Below are 26,141 nucleotides of genomic sequence, written 5' to 3'. Positions count from 1 at the left end.
CATGAATTGCAGTCCATGGACATACAAAGCACAACATATGGGAACTAGACTTGAGGCTCCAAATGAATGTTCATGGACTGGAAGTTACAGTCCATGAACATTTGGGGCCCTAAGCTTGGTTTCCATACATGGGGCTCTCTAGATGCCCATGTACTGCAACTTCCAAGAGTCCTAGTCATCATGACCACTAAATTCAAGCTGGGGAATCCATGTATTACTCCTAGTTAGAATAGACCTGTGGGATGAAGAGGATTTAAGTCAAGCTGTTGATTCAAAGCATCTGATTTAACTCAAACTATCTTCTAGAAGTAGCTCATAATTTCTGTAATACATCCAGAAAAAATACATCAGTTTTGAAAACTAACATTATGTATCTCTGTACTATTGCAGCTCATTTGTAACATTGCAGATCACATTTTGGATTTTGTGGGAATTATTTCCCATAACACACAAAATCCTACTAGACAACAATTAATTTAACACGACAAAGCTAAAGTAATACACTTATCTCTTTGACAGCTTGGAATAATCAATATGTTGTCTCCTGCTTTAGTGCAAGCAACATTGCTATCTACCTTGCCAGAGAGGAAAGATTTTCACAGTGCAGTGGGATGCGTACAAAGGAAAAGGGTGACCAGCGATATGTTTTCCAACTTAATTCCATTTGATAATTACATGAATAATATTTGCATGAGTTAGGCTGCAGTCATATGCATATTTACATGGGAGAAGATAGCCCTTGAACCTAGATAAATGAAACTTATTTACACATGCAGATCATTACATTTTTTATAATAATGAATATGCTTTGATCAAGAAAAACCTCTTGATTCTATTCCTTTTGTGCTTATAGTGTGATTACAACAGACCCCTGAACACAATTCCTCCTACAGTGAATGGACAGCCTGTCCTCTCAGTTAAAAGCACTAAGTTAAAATGCTAAAGAAATTATTATTATTATTATTATTATTATTATTATTATTATTATTATTATTATTATTATTATTATTATTATTATTGTTGTTGTTGTTGTTGTTGTTGTTGTTGTTGTTGTTGTTGTTGTTGTTGTTGTTGTTGTTGTTGTTTTGTTGTTGTTTTGTTGTTGTTGTTTTTGTTGTTGTTGTAAGATATACATGGCATACCCATACAACGAAATTCACACAGGCACTCAGAGACCAGACCCACATGCACACGCATAAAAATTCCCCAAACACTCCCCACCCACTAAAAGTCCCCCACTAAGAATACAAACATCTATACTGCAGGCTAAGTAACACTATCCAACTAACTATTCACTACTGGTGATCTTAAGCTCATTACAGTGGACCCCTGACTTACAGATGGCTCAACTTACAGACTTTTCGAGTTACAGACTTCTTTGGCCGCAAAATTTAGATTCGACTTGCAGCCAGAGAATTGACCTACAGACCAGAAAAAAACCAAAATGGAACAAAAACAGAACAAAAATGGCTGGTTACAGATTAATCGGTTTTCAATGCATTGTAGGTCAATGGAGATTCGACCTACAGACTTTTCGACCTGCAGCCACCGTTCCAATACGGATTAATTCCGTAAGTAGAAGGTCCACTGTATTAAGTGCAAATATAGCTCTGGGATAAAAACCCTGTTCAGAAAACGTGTGGTCCGTGTCTTAAATGTTCTATATCTTCTGCCAGACGGCAACAGTTCAAAAAAGTTGTAACCAGGATGGGAAGAGTCTCTCAGGATGTTGTGTGACTTCCTCAGACAGCGGGATGTGAAGATGTCATCCAGGGTTGGTAGCTGGAGCCCAATGATATTCTGGGCAAATTTAATGGTTCTCTGTAGAGCTTTTTTGTCCGCTACAGAGCTACTCCCAAACTATGCCAGAATACCATAGGTTAGGACACTCTCAATGGTGCTACGATAGTATGACAGAAGTAAATGCTGTGATAAATTTAACTTCCCGAGCATTCTCAGGAAATACAGCCTCTTCTGTGCCTTCTTCACTAGCATGTTGGCATTTATATTCCATGAGAGGTCCTCTGAGATGTAAGTGCCCAGAAATTTTAAACTACCAACTCTCTCCACTTCCTCGCTATTTATGTACAGTGGTAAATGTACATTACTCTTCCTCCTAAAATCAATTATGAGTTGTTTAGTTTTTTTGATGTTAAGTGTAAGATTATTTTCTTTACACCAGAGTATCAACCCTTGTACTTCATTTCTATAAGCTGACTCATTGTTCTTGTTTATGAGGCCCACCACTATCGTATTGTCTGCACATTTAATAATACTTTTAATAAGCAAATTTTCTGTGAGAAAAAGCTGTGAGAACACACCAGGCCCATGGTGCAGTGGTTAAACTGCAGTACTGCAGTCAAACCTCTGCTTAAAAACTCAGTTTGATTCCAATGGGTACAGGTAGCCAGCTCAAGGTCAACTCTGTTTTCTAGCTTTCCAAGATTGGTAAAATGAGTACCCAGCTTGCTGGGCAAAGTGTTGTTTGCATGAATATGTTGTCAACCACCCAAAGGATGTTTTAGCACTATGGTGCGGTATATAAGTCAAAACAACAGCGACAACCAGAAGATACTACTAGATGTGGAGCTGGTATTGCAGTCCTTTCAAAGATATTCGGTGCTTTACATTACACACATTTTGATATATGAACAAGATTTGAGAGAATTTGAAATGGAAGCATCGCAAGTCATTTTAGAACACAGTGACTGAAATCCTGTTGCTTAGCATGGTAAATGACACTAGAGTCAACCCATTGAATCAGTGGGGATTTGGTGAGTCACCTGATCTGTATGTTCTACCAATCCGAATGGACTTGCTCTAGTTATGACTTACTATGCTCAGCGACAGGATTTCAGCCACCATTTCTTTCTGAATGTTAGTGTATTTTTACTTTTAAAGGCTATTTTAAAACTACTTTAATCTATGGTTATATTAATCCACAATGGCTCAGCTAAGATCTTTTTGCAATTTTCTTGGGAGTATGAAGATGGAGTCATGGCTGCACTGATACAATAATTCTTTTCTTTCCAAACATCTTAAGTCCTTGACAGATGGATCTAGGAAATGAAAATGTAGTTTTGTGAAAAGTCATTAAAGAATACTATGAAATGAACAGCTTATGTAAATTCATGTATTAACAAATATTTCAAATTCCAGATTAAAAGTAAATTTCTACTTAGTGCCTTTAAGGGGGGCCTGTTCTGAATCCTACTGTAATCTCTACTGTATTTTTGGTAAGGAAATCAGTTTCAGAGAAACAGATTAGGTAGACCTGAAGAGGAAAAATGGAGAAAATTTGTGGGGCGAGGGGTTAGAATCATGCAGTATTTCCAATTTGAAACATCTTCTCCAAATGGTGCAAATACCCTGAAGGACATAGATCAGTGTTACAATTTGAAATTGACTAATGGCCCAGATTTCATTCCCGATAGCATGCCATTGGAACAGGGAAGTCTTTAAGTGTTGATTGAGTGTGATTGTCACAACAGGAGCTTTTCTCATCTCCCATAATTTGCAGTTTTCCTCCTTTGCTTTGTGATGGTTCTTCAAGTCATTAGCACAGGTTCTTGCAAGTGTGATTTCTTAAGCACAAAAGGCTTTCTCAATTTCCCTTGAACGCTAATGTGACTTTACCGCCATGGCATGTTATCGGTAATGCACAGTTTGGCCCCTAAAATAAAGTAAAAGCTGTTTTATGATCTTGGTTTATAAGCAAGACAAGCATGACTCATAATTTGCTGTGCTAGATGGGATAGCAAACTGTGGTTTGCCATGGATTGGAGAGTAATTAGTAAAGATGGTACATGAGGGGAAGAGGAAAGGGTTTAATTCTCACAGTTTTGTGTGAACTGAACCATTGAGTTGGCAGGAGTCTAGAAGGTATTTTACAATTTCTGGCCTTTTTTACAAGGATCCTCCCACCCCCATAACAATGCACATTGATAATATTCTCTTTTTCTGACTGAAGAGTTATGCAAGGTTTATATTTGAGTCTGGAGAAACATGCCATCCCTACTTCTAGAATACAGTGGTGCCTCGCTTAACGATTGCCTCGTTTAGCGATTAATTCGCATAACGATGTGTTTTTTTAGGAAATAATATGCACCGTATAACGATGTTTCCAATGGGCGATTTTCGCTTAGCGAAGTTTGGGACCATGCTTCGCATAACGAATGCGATTTTAGGTCCCCTGCTTCACTTAACGATGTTTCTTTTTTCAATTAAAAAGGTGTCTTAGAAGGGTCAAAAACGGTTCTAAATGCTTGGATTCGTTAGAGGACCCCCTAAGTCGTGTGCAAACCTGATTTGGCTTTGATCTGACTTTTCGTTAATTTATGGTTAATTTTTTTTTCCGGCCCATAGGAACCAATGGACCTGTCAAAATCTGACAGCTCCATGCTTTCCTATGGGGGAGAAAACAATTCGCCATAAATTAACGAAAGTTCAGATCAAAGCCAAATCAGGTTTGCACACGACTTAGGGGGTCCTCTAACGAATCCAAGCATTTAGAACAGTTGCTGTGTCTTCATTAAAACGGATGCAAAAGTTAATTTGGCTTTGATCTGACTTTTCGTTAATTAATGGTGAACTTTTTCTTCCCCCATAGGAAATAATGGAGCTGTCAGATTTTGACAGCTGTCAAAAGTTGGGGGGAAAAAATTCACCATTAATTAACGAAAAGTCAGATCAAAGCCAAATTAACTTTTGCATCCGTTTTAGAGGGTGCAGAAGCTAATCCAAGCATTTAAAACCATTTTTGACCCTTTTATGACACACTTAATTTTGCAAAAATTGACTTCGCAAAGCCATTGAAATGTATTGAGTCAGCTACAATACATTCCAATGGAGGAAACATTGTATCGTTTAACGATGTTTCCTATGGGTTTTTTCGCTTAAGGACGGCAATCCGTGCCTATTGGAACGGATTAACCAGTTTCCAATGCATTCCTATGGAAAATGGTGTTTCGCATAACGATGTTTCACATAACGTTTTTTTTTAACCAATTAAAATCGTTATGCGAGGCACCACTGTATGCAGTTATTTGCTATAAATTCTCTTTCGCCTCATGGTCATCCAAATAGAAATGAAGAGAAAAGTTCATAAGGTAGAACTGGCATCTAAGAAGAATACTTGAGGTTTTATGAAAGGAGCAGATAATACTGTATTTTTCATCCACTCACTTTGGGGCTAGAGGCTTTTTAAGACACACAACATAGGCAGGGAGAACGTGTATAAAATAAATGGCAATTATCCAAAATACACGGAGAGAAATCATTTACATGAGCTGTCACAACACTGTCACTTCTTCCATAAATCAGCAACTGCTTTGCATTTTTGTATCTGTGCAAGAAGTACATGTAAAATGCTAAAGTCCCAACACCTCTAAATAGGGCCTGATATTAGTTATCTTGTGTGATGAAAAACACTCTGAAGATATTCTGCCGTGTATGATAGGAACTGCAGTTTTAAAAAGGTAGGGAAAATAAATTGGAGTGGTGATTGAAAGAGATTGCCAGAGAGAATTACAATTAATTCTTGTTTTATATTCAGATTATAACTCTAGTCTTCTTAGAAGCACTCCAAGGAGCAAGAGAATTATTTCTGCAGAGAGTTTTATGATGATATTGCCCAAGGAATGGCATGGAGCCACTTGACTCAAATAGATGTTGAAGGAACTAGAGAGAACTCTGGATTTATGACATTTCTGAATAAAATGTTACATCTCTTTCTCGAGGAGAAATTTATTAGATCTGAAATGCATGTTCTTGGTGTCTTTTGATTTCTACAAGTCCAACCTTGTAAATGTCAATGCAGTGGAAGCTAATTTATTCCAGTAGCATGGGAAAGATCCCAAACATTAATTCAGGCTAGATGGAGGCATGGTTACAGAAGATTGTTCATGGAGGGTATGTTTTTTATTCTGTCTGTTTCTGACATTCTGACCATGAGCACATTTGCCTATAACAAAAACGTAAGTACAAAAATATTTTGTTGGAAAAAAAAAGGTTTAAGAGGGGGCTATCCCGCCTGCCCCCCTAGGGGGGTGGGGAAGCACCACAAGGAAGACAGAATATTTTAGTTGCTATTGTCTTCTGACTGGATCCTTGGGAAAACATACAGAAAAATTGTTTCTAATTGGGAGAGAATGGAATGCAGTGCTTAGAATCATAAACAGAGAACATCCCACATCACAGGTTCTTTGTTGTTGTTGTTGTTGTTGTTGTTGTTGTTGTTGTTGTTGTTGTTGTTGTAGGCCCATTTGACAAGTAGCCATAATAGCGAAATGTGGAAATGGCATATTCACAAGAATAATCCTGAATAGCTTATTTATTTTCATCTTAAAATAAAATGGAGTGGTTAGCTCCATTGCTCTCTGCTTATAACAATCCTAAGATAGCTGGTTGACATATTCCCACCACAAATGTAAACTGGTTTTGTGGTTAGCCCCTCTTCCAAGGAAATTCTGGTCTTTTAAGGGAATTGAGCTCTCTAATTCATTCTTATTCAGACAACAGGGATAGAATTTAGTATGGGCCACAGCTTTCCTAATTTTTAATTATGTCCTACCCCACTTTGCGGAAGAGCCTATCCAAGGGTGGGTGAAAGGACAGAAGCAGTGATTTCCCCTGACCTCCTCTCTCATTCTGCAAGGGCATCTTGTGGATTTTTCACCCACTCTACCCCATTGCCAGCTTAAGCCCCACTGTCCAAAGCCTTGCTGTAGAGCTATAGCCTGGGAACAGCCGCCCACCATCCATGAGTCCTTCCTGAGCCTATTCCGTTCCTAAGCCTCTTTACTTTGTGAAGGGTCTCTAGCCCATAGCAATCTTCTTCGAAGTGTTCCTGGGTGAATTACTGACTCTCAAGATCTACGGAGCCCCCGTTGACACCCCAATCACCTCATGGTGCCTGTATGGAGCACACCAACACTACCTCACTCATGCAAATTATTTGCCTGTTAGGACCGCAAGTTTGCGATGATTCTATCTCCTCATTCGCCCATACTGCCACCCAGGCAATCAGCAGAGGTCAGGCAAAAACCTCTTAGCCACCTTTTGTTCAATATGCCAAAAATTCCCATCAGGCCTCTCTGTGACCCATCAGACTTGCACTTGACCCACAGAGTGGACAAGTAGGGTTGAAAAAAAACTGAAAAGAGACCCATGCAAGGACAGGGTAGGCTATTAAGAACCTCCACTCTCTGTCCCAGATGTCAGCAGTGGAACAGGATCTCCTGCATCATTACACTTATGCCTCCTTCCTGTGGAGGAGAGGGAGGCGAAGGGGCCCCAGCCACACACAGCGACCTGGGTGTGCAGTACAGTGGGGACTTGAGAACTTAATCCGTATTGGAAGGCGGTTCTCAAGTCAAAAAGTCTGTAAGTCAAGTCTCCATTGACCTACAGTGCATTGAAAACCGATTAATCACGTAACAGGCTGTTTTTGTTCCATTTTGGTTTTTTTCTGGTCTGTAAGTTAAATCTGAGTCTGCAAGTCAAACCTAAATTTTGCGGCCAGAGAAGTCTGTAACTCAAAAAGTCTGTAAGTCAAGCCGTCTGTAAGTCAAGGGTCCACTGTACAAGGGCAGAACCAGCTTGGTTTATATGTGTGTAAAGGGTATTTAAGTCATGTGATGTGTAAATTTAACATAGCACAAATATCTATCATCAAAAAGCCATACACTGTAATCTGGGGCTGCAGAAGAGCAGCTCTTAGAAGAGCCCATGCCCCAAAATCACCACCATTATAGCTAATTTTGCACATTTAGCCACCATTCTCTTTTCTTTTTCTTTCTTTCTTTGAAAAAAATGTTGATGCTCTGGATTTCCATAAAGTGGGATTAAATGCAGTTTGCAGCAGTTTTGTGCACACATCCATGCACCTATAGATATCTGAGTGGACAATAGCATTCTTGTAATTAATTAGTTATATACTGTCAAGTTGATTCCAGTTTACTGGTTTTCTAAATATAAAGCCCACCAAAGTAGTTTACCAGCACCTCCTCCTGATGGTGCTTGAAGATTCTGCACATTACTCAAGGAATGCCCTTCTCCCATAATGCACAACAGGGGATTGAACTCTGATCCTGGCTCCACAGCCAGGTGCTCCAACCCACTGTGCTACACAGTCAGATGCAGCCCTCTTAAGACATTCTAAAACTAACTTAACCAGAAGAGGAGAGAATGAGAATGAACATGTTAGTTCTGCCAAACTCTCTCCTTCTCTTTGGGGTGACCTTTTGAACCAGGAAACCTCTTCAGGCCATAAAGGCTGTCCCCTAAACCTATTCACAAATATGTTGTTGCTGTGTTTTCTGGAATCTCCACACCCACCCAACCTTCACTGCCTATTCCATTCAGAAGCTTTCCCCAGTCTTCTATGAAGTATTTGCAGGGTATGGGAAGAAGAGGAGAGGAAATGCTATTCCAGTTGCACACGCACACATCTGAATCCAGTTCCAGCAAATTGTTTATCAGAGCAATAAAATTTAAAGGTTTTCTTTTTAAGCATCTGTTGCAGAAGAAAACAAATTTGATGTAGGTTTCATTTAAGCTCTAAGCAAATGACTTCCTAATAGCCTAAGGAAATAAAAAAAAGAGAGAGTATTTATTTCTCAGTGTCCCTCACTTACAGCCTGGCTCTAGGCATATGTACTCAGAATACATTCCAGCTGAATTAAATTGGAGTTATTTCTAAGCAAGCAGTCATAGCTTCCCACTTCTAAAATATCAGCAAAACAATGGCTGTGAATGAACTATAATGACCAAGACAATTATCATTAAAGTACATTGGAAATGGTGTTTATCTAGAATCCTATGGATTATAATAGGCTTGATGAAAAGGCTAGTCACCAGGTCAGTATGTTATATACTCTTGCTAGAGTATATAGAACTAGTGTTCTATATTATATAATGTAGGCAATGATTAAGAGAACTTACTTGAGTCTCACTGCCAGGAGAAAGGTGACATAGAAGCACAATCAATCAATCAATCAATCAATTGGTAAAAGTGTTTGGCCAGTTTTTTATTTCTAATGTTTATTGATGGTTTTGAAATAATGAATTGTTTTTTATAGCTGTTTGCTGCTCTCAGATCATAAGATATATAAATGTTCCTAAATAAATAAATAAATAGGAGTTTGCTTGCATCCTGGTGTTGAATTTGTGTTTCATGGGCTACAGATTGCCCCCCCCCCGGGTCTCCCTTGTAGATACAGATGTAGAAATTTGAAATTGCACTGCATAGTATCAAAACTGACAATCATACCTCCTGAAAACTTATATATGTATATACAACAATCAAGACGTTTACAGGAGACAAAATTGTCCATTTTAATGTTACTTCAGTGGCTCTACAATTTTATTTTTAAAAATGGGTTTGACCTTTAAAGTAGTGCTTCCCAATATTTTTCTGTGGGAGTGCAGCAAATATTGTTCATTGACTCTTTTGAATATTCCTCTTTTCTTTTAATGCATACCTACATTCCTGTCAACATTAATTATAATGTGTCTTTACCATATTATCAATATAGCAGAACCAATATAGCAGAACAGCTTTCAACAAAATGTAAAAAAAAAAAGTGTGAAACAAAAGAACAGTCCTCTCACACAGGAAAAGGCATTTTCTAGCAGGAAATTCATGAATTGGCTATTAGCCTTGCATTAACTGCAGTTTGGTTATGAGATACTCCCATTGAAACCAGTCACCATTTTTAAAATTTGAATTTTAAGTACGTTCATACCTTAATATTTCAGTCCACATAAATGTGGATTTTGCTAGAATCTCTAGGGCTGAAATATTCCAGTAAAGGGTTTATTTTGAAGAAACTTGATCAATTTAAACTGTGTCCCAGATAAACTATTCATTACTTAAAAAAAAAACACCATTAAGCAATATATTCCATTTTAAAACCATAGGTCTACCATTCTTGGTGCTTGCCTTGTCTTCCCCTCCCTTGTGAGAAAAGAGCAGAGGAGGAAGGTGCTTTGCCAAAGCACTGCTTTGTGTGTGTTCAGTTGGTCTTTCCTTTCTGCATCAGTTCAAGCGATCACCTGCTTTGATCAAAGTGAATCATTTTACTCTGAAGACGTAGAGGAGCCCCTGATGGCAGAGGAAAAACTATGGATTGGGGTTCTGGGACTCTAGGCTGATTTGCATTTCCCACTGCATCATGTGATCAATGAGGAAAAAAAATACAACCCAACCTACCCCAAACCTGTAATGTTGTTGTTTTTCTGTGTAGGAAATACGATAACATGTAGAGATGGGCAAAAAGTGCATGGTTCCATGGCAGTTTGGCATTTCAGCCACGCAGCTGTTTCGTGGGCACCCCAGATTCCCAGTCCCACCTTCCCAAGGAGACAGGGCAAGGGAAGCTGGGGTGCCCATGGAACAGCTGTGTGGCCAAACCACCAAACCGCAGAACTGTGGTTCATGCCCATCTCTAATAAGGTGGCTTCCTATGTTCACATTGTTTAGGCCTTAGATGGACATCATGACAGTTACCTTGGGTCCTCCTGCGGAGGACGATGGGCTATAACTAATTTAAACTAAATAAGTAGACACATGAACAATGGCCAAAATCCTATTGAACTTTAGGATGTATGCATGTCAGTTGCAATACAGCTAAGGTGGAAATGCTATCTCCAAAGCACTTCTGACAACATATTGTGCAATTAGAAGTGCTGGGGGCATGCAACTGATTAAGCACTATGATAGTATAATGCTTTGTCATTGGGTACAACACCTGGAACATTTAAGCTAGGATAAGTTTACATTACACCGACACAAACAGAACACCAGGCAATAATTTCTTGGCTATGTAATATATCTGAGTGACCCCCATCTCACGTTGCACTTCCCACATGAATCAAACCATATGTATGTAGACAGTTCACCAGCAGTCAATAGCTTGAACAGAGACACCTCTAGTATGCTAGATGAATGAGCTGATTTCATTGCAATTTTATTTATATGGGGATGAGTCGTGTGTGGAAAGCATGCACAGATATCTTTACCAATCACAATTGTTGTAATTTTGGGGACCCTTAGAAAAGGGTTTCATTTTTCTCTCAAATAGAGGAAATGCCTCTTCCAAAATTGTGCCTTGCCATGAGGCATACAAATTTTTGTTTTTAAAATGTAGCATATATTTTGTTTCTTCAGAACTACTGGAGTTCTTGGCATACAAATGTATGCAGATTTAATAAACTGATTGATTAAAACACATGTCATCAGTAAAGTAATATCACTTGAATTCTTTTAGGCTGAGCTTGTGTCGCTTGAGAGACGCTTTAAAAAAAACAATTAGAAAATAATATTACTTTCCTACTGGGCTTTTGGTTAAAGCATAACCTTGGTTTTTAAAACGATGAAGAATCTTGTGGCATTTAAAATGTATATGGCACAGGTTTTCATATACATCTGTCTCTTTTCATTTTTGTCTGAGGCCTTTTTACCTCTTTCAAAGTGCACCAATATGGACAGTGAGTCCCACTAAAATTTCATCACGCTATAATATGAACAGCTCACTAGGGGAATAAAAGCTTGTTCTTTTCCAAGTCTGCTTTCATTTATTCAGGCTTTGTTGCTTGGAGAAGAGGGCATGGCAGCTGATGAAGTGCTAGAAAGATTGTTAAACCTTTGAAAATAAATCTTTCATGATTTACGAATGAGGACTCTTCGGTGATACTTTCAACTGCTGTTTCTTGAATACCTGTTAATAAATCAGTGAAACTGCAGTAGCTAGATCTCATTCTCCTTTCAAAAATTCTGCTCTGTTGAATTCACATTTTATTAGACTGCAGTTTTGACATATTTATTCTTTATGTATCTCATTTAATAGAGATATTTTGCAAATATGTAAAAGTCAAATGTCAAAACTACCCATATCCTCCCTCTACAGCTTCAGTCAGTTTTGGAATCTATTCCATTATCTCACAATTCAAATGTGATTGACACTTAAATAAACGATTATATATTTCTTCATATGAAGGAAGACCAGTTGAGGTGTCCAGTTGTCTCCTAGCTGTCTTGGTTGCTTCCATTTCCCACATAAGTGTGAGTGGCAAACAACTTATTCACATTCTTAAAAAATGTATATTTTCAAGATATTTCTCGTAGTGACCACAGTCTCCACCTTCAATGGTGAAATATGACAATGCTTAATGAAAATCAAATTACATAATTGAAATAAACAATGCACATCTGCATTGCTGTATTTTTTTAAAAAAATTATACCAAGCAAGCAAAACTAATTTTAAAATAAACAGTAAACACTATGCAACAGAGCAGGGAAAAGATGGAATCCCTTAAAGGCAACAGGAAGTCTGAGCTTGATAGTTGTGACTTATGAACAACATACTCAGCTTGTGGCCTGAAGGTTGATCCTCCCTCTTTACGGTGCCACAAGAAATTTATTTATTTTATTTTATTTATTTATTTATTGTATTTATACCCCGCCTATCTAGTCATTTCGACCACTCTAGGCAGCTTACAACATAAGGATAACAAGTTCTTAAAAATTTATAACAATTAATTAATTAAATGATTCTATAAGATGGGAAAAATAAAAATAAATCAAATAAAGAGAGAGAGAAAGGAAATAGGACAGGAATTAACTGGAAATAGCTACCTTCCAGGAATTTAATGTCATTGATACAAGGGTGCTTGGAACTGAACCTTATTGGTATCAGATTATTGTTTAGATCAGAGTTGGACAACAATGACCCTGCAAAATATTTGGAATGCATTTCCTTTAATCCCTCACCTAGATAGACCTCTTGGAATCTTGAGACCAAAAACATCTGGAAGACCATAGTTTCCCATTCTGGTTTAGATTACTGATTCACAGGACATGTAACAAAAAAATCCCAAAGTGTGACAGAAAATTTCTTAGACAGCAACACAAGCATTATGGTTCATTTACTCGTGTTCCATGCCATGGAAATTACCACAGTCTTGTCATGACAGATTTTTCATAAGGATGTCTGGGTGTGTAAGAGTCTGTACAAGGGGCTGAACAACATTAGTTTTGGAGCCTTCCCAGCAATCTCATTCTCTACTCTCCTCCCCTACCCCTTTTTGGCATGCTATTGATGGAAAACAAAATGTCCAAGCAGCACTGCCCAGTTCAAGCAGGCCATTCTTATTATGAGGAACACCCTATCCATTTCAAGTGTGCAGCCTGGGCCTCTGTTAATTGTTGCAGTAATGGGCAATATTTGCCATGGGTGTGCGTGAAAGGAAATTCACATGTAATGAGCTCTTTTTGTGATTCACACCCAAGAAGCAGGCAAAAATAGCATTCACACACTGACTTCAGTGTATTTATTTTTTAACTCTCAAAATGCTGAATGAGAAAACATGCTCGGGAAAAAATCTGGAAATACATGTGAAATGTGCTCCTGTCAGAATTAACCCTTTTTAAAATTCTGATGACATCAGTGTGACAGCTTGTGTTTCACTTCCCTTTCCAGAAAACTGTGGAATTTACAAGAGCTCTACCATACCCAGACTGTGGGTTTGTCTTATTATTATTACTTTTTTACTCTCAGGGGCACTGACTCAAATTTGAGCAAGAACTAGAAAATTAGTTGTAAGAAATTGCTGCAGCAGCTGATGCAGAGGGATTCATCCAGGACTAAACTGCAAAGAAAAGATTGAATTTGAAGAACACTCATTGTGATTGCTTTTTTTCAAAATTGCATTTTCTATATTTTTTTACTTTGGGGATCTCTTTTTTAGGCAACCTTTCCTGCCAAGGAAACTGCCTTAAAAACCTTTCTGATCTCTTTGGTTTTCGAATACTTTGTAAAACAACAGTTTGAGTCCTATTTGGGTTCATGATACGGCTGTACATGTTGCTGTAACTAATTGCTGCTAATTGATGAGATGGTGGATCACACTTCAGTTGTACAGGATGCCACATGACAAAGCCTGCAACCAAGACAAACCCGTAGTGTTTTGGCAGTTAGCCTCAATTAGCTGTGGCAAGTTACACAGACCATAGGAAAACACTAATAGGGTTTTGACAGTGTTATTTTAATGGTAGATCTTTTCTTTTGTTTATTTAGGTTTTTATTACTGTAACCACTTTGGGAGAATGTATGCAGAAACTGAGTAGAAATATAACAGTGAAAACCAAGCATGATCTGAACTAATGTAGGTTGAACACTTCATTTGCAGAAAGTGTTCAGCACAAATATATTGAGCTTTATTGTTGCTGACACAACATGTGAGTTACTCTGGTTGTGTGGTTTCATGTTGCATGTGACTTGTGTGACCCTACTAGGGTTTTCAAGGTATGTCAGAGGTTTTAAGGAGTTGGTGTAGTGGATAGAGTGCTGGAGTAAGACTCAGGAGACCTGGGTTCATAGCCAGCCACAGAAACATACTGGTGTGGTGTGACAATGGTAAAAAAAAAACTCCTTAAATATCTCACATACCTTGAGAACCCAATTAGGGTAACCAGAAGCCAAATACAACTTGACAGCACATAACAAGAAAATTAGAGAACACTTCCAATAAACTAGTCATTGTATGTACATTCATACCTGTGAAAATTATACTACTCTTCATTCTGTCTGACTCCGAAGGTGGAAATATTAATTATTATTGTTTCTTTTCAAAAAATTTTGATGCACATTTTCAGAGATAATTGGTACATGACTTAATTGGTGGTATTATTCAGCATTTGACAAATGTATTTTAGTGTTCTACTACTCAGCTTCCCAAAGATTCCCTATATTAGACTGCAGTTTTCTTCATGAAACTTCCCTCTGATTTGCTGGTTAGTCACATCTGTGCATTCAAAATATTTAGACTGTGACCATCTCAGCAAGAACTGTTGCTTTCCCTTCATAAAAGAGTTCTTCTGAGTTTTTTCCTGCAGTGTAACTATCTTAATACATTAATCCAAGAAATGATACAAGCATCACATGTACTGGCCTGCTGCTCTTCAGCAACTCTGTATTTTGTGGTAGTAAATATTGAGCACCCTGAATATTCAAGAGGATTACATGGTGTATTTTAAAAGTTGCCCCATTCATATTCAATTTACTAATTTTTTGTGTGATCTCTATTTTCTGTAAGACAACAGCTATCAGTATGGTGGTAATTTTTTGTTAGAGCCAGTTTGTTAATCATACCATAAAAACACAAGGACTCATGTCATTCATCTTAAAGACTGATAAATTTTATTAGGCATAAGCTTATGTAAACTGTAACTAGTTGCATATGAAGAAATAAGTACAGTATTCTAAAAAGAAGTATGTAACCTTTAAGGTACTACTTGGTCCCTTGTTTTGGCAGAAACAAACTAACACAGTTATGCCTGTGGTGATTTCTATGTAAAAGCACAGTTATCTCTGCACCATATGTGCCTGAAACTTGTTGGTGCACAGCTTTGCTTGTTCACTGCTTTCCCCAAGCAATTTCTGCTTTCTGCTGTTTATCAAGTTGTTATAATTTTTCCTTCCTTTTTGTTTATTTTCTGGCATGCACAGGTTCTCAGAGTTAAACATTGGACCAATTAGGGACTCTTGATTCATTTGTGTAAGTGAAGCAAATTGAAGAATGTGTGCTTTCTTTTTGTGAAAGTGGAGTGAGTTTGGTTTTGCTGTGACTTTACACTGCTCTGCTTTCTACAGTTGCTCAGAAAGTTCTCCAGCACAACCCCACAGAAATGAATTGGGGCTGTGTAAGGCCATAGTCCGTCAACTAGCTTGTAAAGGACCTTTGGGTTTTAAAACCCAGTGATTGTATTGTGATTCATAACAGGCTGAATGTTTACAGTGGGCCTTGGAGAATATCCATGAGAAGTTTGATTTAGTAGAGGAAATGTTATTGATGCTTGATTGACTGCTGCACATTATATGAATTGCTTAACAGAAAAGGTTTTCACTAGTATAAAACCATTTTACTAGAGTTCATTGAAGTTACCATTTTAACTACAAGTCCCACAATTCCCCTAAACCAGCATGGCTAGCAGAGATATTCAGGAGTTATAGGCCAAAGCTCTGTATTTTACAAAGAATACATTTGTGCTGGTTGATCCATGAATTTAACAGCTGACCATTTCAAACTTCCATCCATCAGAGGGAGCAAGTTGCCTCTTCCTCTAAACTTAAGTATATACCAATTCATCTTTCTTTTCACTTTCAGATACACAGATATTTCTGTGCCCTTATAAGCTTAGTCTTTTCTTTCTCACATGCCACTCATTCTTATTTTAAGACCTGGGCTACACAAACAGCAGAGTCATGTCATGCAGATATACCTGAATTCTACTAACACTGATTTTGTTTTGGTTCTTCTTGTTTGAGTGCTGCCCATATTTTTTAAAAAATAAATAAATTGGAAGCAGCCATTTGCTCTTCTGAGCCAGGTTTTCATGGGTGTGGTGTGTTTGTATTTATGCAATTAGTAGCATTCAGATATATCCTCTCATACCTGCATTGTAAGCAAGAGTCATCCCTTGCTGTACTGCTGACTGTGCAGTTCATCTCTAAATTGCATCATGATTATCTCTTTGCCCCAATTCATAGGGCAATTCAATTCACTTCTAAGCATTCCTATGCCTTCCAAAAGCACCACTGTCAGCTCCCCTTTGTTTTGTCCCTCATCCACTTTTATCTTTAGGCCTCCTCACTTTATGCCTGTTAGGTAGAGATGCTTCACAAGCTACCTGTTGTTGGAGTATTGCTGGGTCTTTCTCGATTAACCTATGCAGGTACTTTGGTGTTTGCATTGGGGGGGGGGCAACTTTTTATTGTGTGCAGCAATAAAAAGTTGGGGAAAATGGATTCAAATACTCTGAGGTATCAGACCAATTGAACCTGAGATACTGAGGATTTTGGTTGACCTTTTGCTTTTAATATATTCAGAATTCTGGATATAATCCAGGTGATGGAAGGAATGTGTTTCACTGTGTTCTGTTTTGCCACTTTAGGTATGCAGGTGCTGGAATGGAATGGCGTTCCCTTGACTGGTAAAACTTACGAAGAAGTTCAGAGTATCATCATGAGTCAACAGAGTGGGGAAGCAGAAATATGTGTAAGACTGTGAGTTTTTCCCCATCTTTTTGTTTCCATTATTTTTGGCTTTTCATGGCTTTTAATTCACAAATGCTAAGGTGGAACCTTTCTTATTTTGTTATTTTGGAGGGGGAGCATTGCATGTATATATTAGAAAAGGATTCTTCTGTTGTTTTATATGATAAACTTGGATACCCATTGTAGTGGATAGAGTGATGGATCAGGACTCGGGAGGCCTGGATTCAAATCTTTGCTCACCCATAGAAGCTCACTGGGAGAGTGGAACTGGTAAAGCCACTCCTTAAACATCTCAGCTACCTGGAAAGCCCTGTTAGGGTCACTACAAGTCAGTTCACTTGATGGCACATTACAACAACAGTGTGATAAACTTACAGAAATGAAACAGTGCTGTTGAAACTGATGTGCAAAATTTGGTTTTTGCATTCTCTTTGATGTTTTGTGGGGTGGGGTGTTCAAATTTTAATGGGAAAGGTCCCTTGACACACATTCGGGAGGGTGATTGATGATATGGGTACAAACACCAAAAAAATTAATTGTTTTTTTTTAAAAAAACAGTGTGGGTCACGTTGAGTGATTTTCAGAAAGTAACTTAATGATTGGCTGAATAAGAATAATAAGGCACTAGACAGCTGTGGATGAAAGGTTGTAAAGCATTGCACAGTAAAGCTGCTATAAAATTATAAGTTAATAAATAATACACAGCAACTATAACTCATCTAAGTACTGTGGAAAGTATATGTATTTCAGTGTGAACCTCCATTTATTCCATTAAAGATTTCACCTTAAAAGTGTCATTTTTCTCAGCTCTTCAATAGCATCATAAACATCTCAGCTAAGAAAGGGTCATCCTTGGGAGCTGTTTTCTGCCATGATTCATGTCTCATTTATCTTCTTTAATAAGATCACGAGGGTGTGCCAGAAGGATTCCTTTTGTCTCAGGCTTGTCATTGCTTCCTTTAGGGATCTCAACATGTTGTCGGATGGCGAAAATCCGCAACATCTGGAGTTACTTGAGCCAGGAAAGCCTGGTGAGTGAGGCGGCACTTCTGTTTCAATTTATTTTTAAGTATTAAAAGAGGCCAAACAAGAAAGGAGCTGAAGCAATTCCCCTATGGAAAAAAATTATCTCATAAGCATATGGCTTGATGCTGTGGTCCTCTGGTCTGATGGTGAAGATATTTTTACCATACTAGGTCAAGATGGCTAATAATCTAAATAAAACATTATTAGAAACATAACTTATAAATATCTAAAAAAATTTTAAAAAAAAGACTTTCTGATGGTCTTACCTTAAGCCTTGGGCATATTTTCTTCTGACCCTTGAAAAGAACTGAATGGACAATCTTAAACTCAAGTATGGAATTTAGTATAAAGAATCTGAACATTTGAAGTGAAAGCCCATAAACTGTTTTTCATCATTATATCTCAAGAAATCAACTGTGTTGGATCTTTTAGCCTGTGGGGCAGAAGGAGATAGTCATAGGGTATGCAGGGGCTGCATCAGCCCCATTTTCCATCCCCAGGACCTCCCAGGATCATATCTGTCTTTGCTTCACTTCCGGTACAGTATTTGCAAATGTTATCTTCCTTGATGAGCTGGAATGTTTCAACACAGCAAGATTCTGTGATTAAAAATATTGAACTGCTGGAAGATTTCTCACTCTTGCATAAGAGTGAATAATGCCAGCATTTTTTTAAAAAAAATCATCAACAATATACCAAATTTGTATTTTCTTTTGTATTTTAATTCTATTCTATTTTGTATTTTAAAACTCTCTGTATTTTAGGCAGAAGGGTCTGAATTTTGTTGCAATTTTTTAAGAAAGGCCTATCTCCTATGTGTTTGTGAGTCACCCCAGTTTTTGCATGAACAGACTTACTTTTTACCTAGACTCCTACATTTTAGAAATATGTAAACAATTCAAGGGAGATTTGTCAGCTCTAGCTCCTTTCCTGTTCAAACACACATAATAATGTGACTATTGGTTTTAAGATTAAAAATTGAGCTGAAATTGCCAAGTTCATAAAGGTGATTGCTTTGATACCTTGTATGTGTTTTTCATATTTGAAATTCTTTGTTTCCCTTCCTGCTGTAGTAATTGGACATGTTGATGATCACGAATGGTCGGTTTTAAAAAACCAGTGTAACGTTGTAGAACTGAATGCAAAATCTTTTGCTTGCAGTAGAGAAAACAAAGTCCCCAGGGGTGGATCCTAAGCAATTGGCGGCAGAACTGCAAAAGGTTTCTCTGCAGCAGACGCCACAGGGTGCCTCTTCAGGGGTGGAAAAGGGCTCCCATGCTCATTCTGGCACGACATCTGCTACCTCTAGTTCTGTTCCTAGCCCAGGACAGCCTGGTTCGCCTTCAGTCAGCAAGAAACGGCACAGTAGCAAGGTATGCAGGTTTGTTGGTTGGCTCTTTATGAATGTTTTTCCATTTATGGATCAGGGGATGGGTACACACAGAGTAGACTATGTCTAAATGGGCGGCATATAAATGCAATAAACAAACAAACAAACAAACAAACAAACAAATAAATAATTATATATAGACAACATGAAGCACAACAACAGGAAGTTAACCCTGGAATCCCTTCCATTGTTATCATTAGTGGTGCTGGGGTGGAGTCAGTGTAGCTTCTCCCAATGATGCTCAGAAAGAAGTCTGAACTCACAAGGGAACATAAAGTGTTGTCCATTTTCCTGTTTACACATTCTCTGATATATGGTTTATAAATGCATGTAGTTGTGTTGCCTAGATTGGCTTATTTTTGTGTTGATCACAGATTTTCACTGTCTGTGGTTTTCCTTTGCTTTTGCCTTTTGAGCATCTCAGCAAGGCTGTCATTTTGATCCACCAAGCCTAGGCATGCTTCATCATAGGTTTAAATGCTCAAAGGATTGGCTTTGCTATTGATTGAATTTCAATTGGGCTTCAAAGGATTGTTTCAGGAACATTCCTTTGATTTGAGAAATGTCAGTCTTGGTTGCAGAGTTAACACTGATATGATGTAACTTGGATGTCCACTTGCTCAACTATTCTGTCTTATTTGATTATCTTGTCTTACTGCCATCATCCAACAGCAGAAAACCCATGTTAGTTTTGCACAGACTTCCCATGCTAGTAATGACAGTCTTCTCCAGCAAGTCCCACAACCTTAATTTGCCAAAGCTTCCCTATCTGCAGGAAGAATGGAACAAAAAGAAGCAAATTACACAGCGCAGGAGGGAGTCGACACTTGGTTATAAAGTACACATCGCATGCTGTGCTAGCCTGTTTCTTCTTTTATCATTTGATGAATGATTATGTTGCAGCCTACATTATATTGTTGTTGTTGTTTAGTTGTTAAGTCGTGTCCAACTCTTCATGAACCCATAGACCAAAGCATGTCAGGGCCTCCTGTCTTCCACTGCCTCCCGGAGTTGGGTCAAACTCATGTTGGTAGCTTCCATGATACTGTCTAACCATCTCGTCTTCTCTCTTCCCCATCTGCTCTTGCCTTCACACTTTCCCAACATCAGGGTCTTTTCCAGGGAGTCTTCTCTTCTCATGAGATGGTCAAAGTATTGGAGCCTCCGTTTCAGGATCTGCCCTTCCAGTGAGCTCTCAGGATTCATTTCCTTCAGAATGGATAGGTTTGTTCTCCTTGCAGTCCAGGGGACTCTCAAGTATCACAATTCAAAAGCATCAATTCTTTGGCTGTCAGCCTTCTTTATGGTCCAGCTCTCACTTCCATACATTGCTACCAGAAAAACCATAGCTTTGACTATGCGGACCTTTGTCAGCAAGGTGATGTCTCTGCTTTTTCAGATGCTGTTTAGGTTTGTCATCACTTTCCTCCCAAGAACCGATCAGTTGTTCCATATCCAGTTCTAACTGTTGCTTCCTGTCCCATATATAGGAGGGAGGGAGTCGACATTTATATAGAGAGAGATTTCTCAGGAGATAGATAAGGTGGTCAGGCACTCCCATTTCTTTAAGAACTTGCCATAGTTTGCTGTGCCTCACACAGTCAAAGGCTTTTGCATAGTCAATGGAGCAGATGTTTTTCTGGAACTCTCTGGCTTTCTCCATAATCCAGCACATGTTAGCAATTTGGTCTCTAGTTCCTCTGCCCCTTTGAAATCCAGCTTGTACTTCTGGGAGTTCTCGGTCCACATACTGCTGAAGCCTACCTTGTAGGATTTTGAGCATAACCTTGCTAGCGTGTGAAAATGAGTGCAATTGTACGGTAGTTGGAGCATTCTTTGGCACTGCCCTTCTTTGGGATTGGGATGTAGATTGATCTTTTCCAATCCTCTGGCCACTGTTGAGTTTTCCAAACTTGCTGGCATATTGAGTGTAGCACCTTAACAGCATCATCTTTTAAGGTTTTAAATAGTTCAACTGGATTGCCATCACCTCCACTGGCCTTGTTGTTAGCCAGGCTTTCTAAGGCTCACTTGACTTCACTCTCCAGGATATCTGGCTCAAGGTCAGAAACCACACTATCTGGGTTGTCCAGGATATCCAAATCTTTCTGGTATAATTCCTCTATGTATTCTTGAAACCTCTTCTTGATGTCTTCTGCTTCTGTGAGATCCCTACCATTTTGGTCCTTTATCTCATGTCCATCTTTGCACAAAAGATTCCTTAAATATTTCCAATTTTCTTGAACAGATCTCTGGCTTTCCCCTTTCTGTTATTTTCCTCTCTGTCTTTACACTATTCATTTAAGGCCCTCTTGTCTCTTCTTGCTATTCTTTGGAAGTCTGCATTCAATTTTCTGTAACTTTCCCTATCTCCCTTGCATTTTGTTTCCCTTCTCTGCTATTTGTAAGGCCTCGTTGGACAGCCACTTCGCTTTCTCGCCTTTCCTTTTCTTTGGGATGGTTTTTGTTGCTGCCTCCTGTACAATGTTATGAGCCTCCATCCATAGTTCTTCAGGCACTTCATCCACCAAATCGAGTTTCTTAAATTTGTTCTTCACGTCCACTGTACAGTGGTGCCTTGCTTAGCGATGTTAATCGGTGCAGCAAAAATCACTGCTAACCGAAAACATCGCTAAGTGGTTTTTAAAAGCCCATAGGAATGCATTGAAACCCCTTCAATGTGTTCCTATGGGCAAAAAACTTACCCTTAAGCGAAAATCCTCCATATGGTGGCCATTTTCGCTGCCCGGTATGCGAGGAATCCGTCCCAAAACACAGGGGGCAGCCATGTTTTTTACCCAGTGGCCATTTTGGAACCGGCGATCAACTGTTGGGAAAACATCGCTATGCGAAAATCAGTAAGTGAAACAGCTTACCAATCATCGCAAAGCGATATTTTCCCATCTAAATCATCGCAATGCGATTTCGTCATTAATTGGGGCACTCGTTAAGCGAGGCACCACTGTATATTCATAAGGGATTTGGTTTAGATTTTACCTGACTAGCCCAGTGGTTTTTCCTCCTTTCTTCAGTTTAAGCTTGAATTTTGCTATGAGAAGCTGATGATCAGAGCCACAATCAGCTCCAGGTCTTGTATTTGCTAACTATATAGAGCTTCTCCATCTTTAACTGCAGAGAATATAATCAATCTGATTTCAGTATTGCCCATCTGGAGATGTCCATATGTAGAGTCACCTCTTGTGTTGTTGGAAAAGAGTGTTTGTGATTACCAGTTTGTTCGGCTTGTTTACATTATATGAGGTGTATAATTGTTAATGTCCTTTGAGAGCGATTAGTTGATCTTTGCCACTTGCAAAGAACAGGTTGCTCTTCTAATTATACCAGAAACCCTTTAATTGCTTCCTCTGCAGTGGCCTCTTGGATGAGTGCTGTTTTAAGGATTGTAGCTGTGAAGAAGCAAAGAGTCCCACTAAGGCAATCACTTTCTCCATGCCCTCAAAATAAGGCTGCTGTTTTTCTTCTCCTATTACTAGCTCTTGAAATGCATGTTTAGTTATACATTGACATTTCTTTTAGATGAGATCTATAGAGGGCAATAAGTTTGCTGAGATTAACCACCCACCTGGCTCAGACTGAGGTCTGCAGCTGAAAACTGTTCTGTTACATAGGTTTGCAAAGATCATTATTCTTTTGGCCTTAATCTGTCTAGGACTGGAATTAAGGAGGCTTCCTATAATTCAAGGCCAGTATGGCATCTGGCATAAAATTTGCACTGGGACCCAGGAGATCTAGAATCAGATCTCTACTTGCTCATGAAACACACGGTGATTCTCTTACTCTTTCAGCCATGCCAAACCCTCTCACAAGAGTTGTAAACATGAAATGGTCACAAGGAGAGTGTATATCTATTCTGCCTTTCTAATGTAGGATATAAAGTAAGCAATCAATCAGCCAGTGAACTAATCAGTCAATGAACATGCTCTCCTTTGCATAAGAAATCTCCTTCATGTTAAATGCTATGTGAAAAGAGAAGTTACCCATGCAAAGAAATCTCAGTGCCCTGCCTCAGGGCATATGAAGTGATTTTCAGAATCTCTCCCTTAGCACTTTGTACCTATTTGAGATATGAGATTCAGAAAAATTTACTAGGGATGTGCAGTAACACCAACATTCAGATTCAGAACTTGGATTCAGAATCTGGAATTACAGCCTTTCAGATTTGGAATTCAGAATTTTTAAAATGTGAATCATATGAATACTACCCAATCATAATTTTCCCCTTTAAAAAACAAAACATTTTAAAGGATTTTCCTGTGTCCTCCTACACCTTCCCTGTGATTGTGGCAAATAAAAAGAGTGCATACCAACAGCCAGCAGTGCTTAGGTATTAGGAAATGGCTGTAATGGGCATACTGATTGAACCCAAAACAGTGGGATTGCCATCTGGAAATGGCTGCAGCATTGGGGAAGCAGAGGACAGGTCACACTGGCGAGTGGGCAAATACCCTGGGCAGCAGTAGGAGACATCATTTATGATAGGTGGAAAGTGTGACAAGAGCACAGGGCACAGCATAGTTGAGTAGATGAGCACAATCTTGGGGTAGATGAATGAAAAAGGAAGAAGGAGGGGGCGGCAGACTGAAGCATGACATACCTAGTCCTGTGAGCAAAGGCTACCATTCTGTCTTATATAAAAGGGACTCCAGGGAAGCCCAGCACTGGTGGGTTGACATGAAGAATATAAGTTTTTCTACAGATCCAGTTTCTAGGTGTGAGTGGTGTGGACTGACAATGCCCCCTGCCTGAGAGAACACTCTCTTACTGGGCACACTAGTTGGTAGGCAGAATAACAATTCCGCTGTCAGCTTGACCAGACCTTCAAAAAGAGACTCCTTCTCAGCCCAGTAGGACAAAAGATCAGTCTTTTTTGGCTTGCAGGGCTCCTGCATGTACCCCTCTCCCATGCCCCTCCTCTGGGCTGGTATCCCTGGAGGACACTCCCCTGCCATACTTGTCAAGACAATATCTGAGAAAACTTGCCCTATTGTTGCAGGGGTAAAGGACCTGGACTCTAAAATACAACTATTTTAGTTGTCCATGTGAGTTCCCAAGGTCTCCTCCCCGATATCAGATGGTCCCAGTACCCTTGGTGCCAGAGTGTCTTTAAGTTTCATTTCTCAAGAAATCACTCTAGGTTTTTTTCTGATAAATTGGTTTCATTTTCACTTCTTCCTCTAGCAAGCAGAAGCCTAGCCTTTGCCTTCTAATCTATAGGAGACTCCAAATATTAGGAATTATTATTACAGATTTGTGGAATGATCAAATTCGGATTTGAATATATTCAGAATTATTCAAATATAGCATCTTTTGGTGAATTCTGAATATTTCCAAATTCAAATTTCTAGTATTTACATAAATAAATCTTTATTTTGGTCTGTGTCATCCCATATTTTGGTCTGTGCATCTATGAATCTATTTTTTGAGGGGAAAGTATTATATTCAATATTTGTGTGGCAACCTTTATGTTACTGCAAAGTATCATTTCAGCTATAAATAATTTTATGCCACCAAAACTGGTGATCGTTAGTTCAGCTGTGTAAACATAAGCATGTTCTCTTATATGAGAGAATCATATTATAAAATCATATTAATCCATTCATATTGACGGTACATAACTTGTCTGAATTTCTTTTTTATTTCTAATATGACAGCCTGCTGAAGGGATAAAATCTGGTTCCCATCCAATAACTGGAGAAATTCAGGTAACAATCTAATATTAAGTTAATGACTTTATTCTTGTCTATAAAACCAATATTTATTCAGATCAGGTACACCGGTCATATATGACCCAAGCTTTACCAATAAGGGACTAAAGACCTGAGCACCAAAGTGGCTAGTTATGTTTGTGATGGTTCCAAAAGTATGGTTGTATTCCACTTATCTTATTTAAATTGTGTAACAGATCAAACAGATTAAAGCTCTGTGTTGGATTTACTGTGCAAGCCTATGTATGCCCACTCAGAATTAAGGCCCATTGATTGACTGCAACTTACACCCAAGCAACTTTGTAGAATTTTGCAGTCTTACGAATCAACTACCTATTGGAGGATGTCTGGGAGTTGAGCCATGGCAAGTGAACTTCTTTCTTGTTAGGCTGAAATGTTTTGCTACTCATCCAAGTAGCTCCTTAAGTCTGGGGAGGATGGAATTCTCGACTGCAACCCTAATGTCCAGAACTCTATGCTGTTGGGGTTGGGAGATATTGGCTTTAAGACCAACTATAATTCCACAAAACTATGCAAGCTCCCTAGTTTTCCAGATCTCTTCACTAGGGCTAGGTGTCTTTTTTAAAAAAAAATATGGAGATGCATGGAAGTTTGAAAGTTTAGTTACATGTTCAGGCTTTGGTCTGCAGATAAACTAGCTAAGATAAGTTTAGAAGTGACAGGAAGTATCATATTCTGAGACAGACAAAATCATGGGTCCCTACCTCTGAAACCAGCTTCAGAAAATACCCATTTTCTTTTTTTACTTTTTATTTCATTTTATTTTTGGTAAAAAAATTCAGTGGTTTAGTTGCAAATATTATTTCAGCAACACAGTTTTTAAGGACATATGCAATCCCCTCTCTTTAATTTCATGCTATCCGTAGTGCATAGTTTGGGCCAAAAAGTATCCAGCGCCCTGTCTCCAGTGGCAGATGGTC

The 26,141-nt window shown here is 38.7% G+C and overlaps 1 protein-coding gene across 4 annotated transcripts in view; it reads left to right on the top strand.

The window, feature by feature from the left end:
- The window catches only part of PCLO (piccolo presynaptic cytomatrix protein), a 333,182-nt gene that overhangs the window by 241,308 nt on the left and 65,733 nt on the right, over positions 1-26,141 (top strand). For 3 of the 4 annotated variants that reach the window (XM_073000807.2, XM_073000806.2, XM_078394224.1), the window contains exons 11-14: positions 16,956-17,067; positions 18,022-18,089; positions 19,246-19,457; positions 25,147-25,197. In XM_073000807.2, the coding sequence (XP_072856908.2) occupies positions 16,956-17,067; positions 18,022-18,089; positions 19,246-19,457; positions 25,147-25,197 (443 nt within the window). The remainder of the gene's footprint in view (positions 1-16,955; positions 17,068-18,021; positions 18,090-19,245; positions 19,458-25,146; positions 25,198-26,141) is intronic. The other variant, XR_013545629.1, reaches the window with a different exon arrangement.

The sequence above is a fragment of the Pogona vitticeps genome, chromosome 5 (genome assembly GCF_051106095.1).
Source record: "Pogona vitticeps strain Pit_001003342236 chromosome 5, PviZW2.1, whole genome shotgun sequence".
NCBI classification, from domain to species: domain Eukaryota; kingdom Metazoa; phylum Chordata; class Lepidosauria; order Squamata; family Agamidae; genus Pogona; species Pogona vitticeps.
Note: the sequence above shows the minus strand (reverse complement) of the source record. Positions and strands in the feature narration are given on the sequence as shown.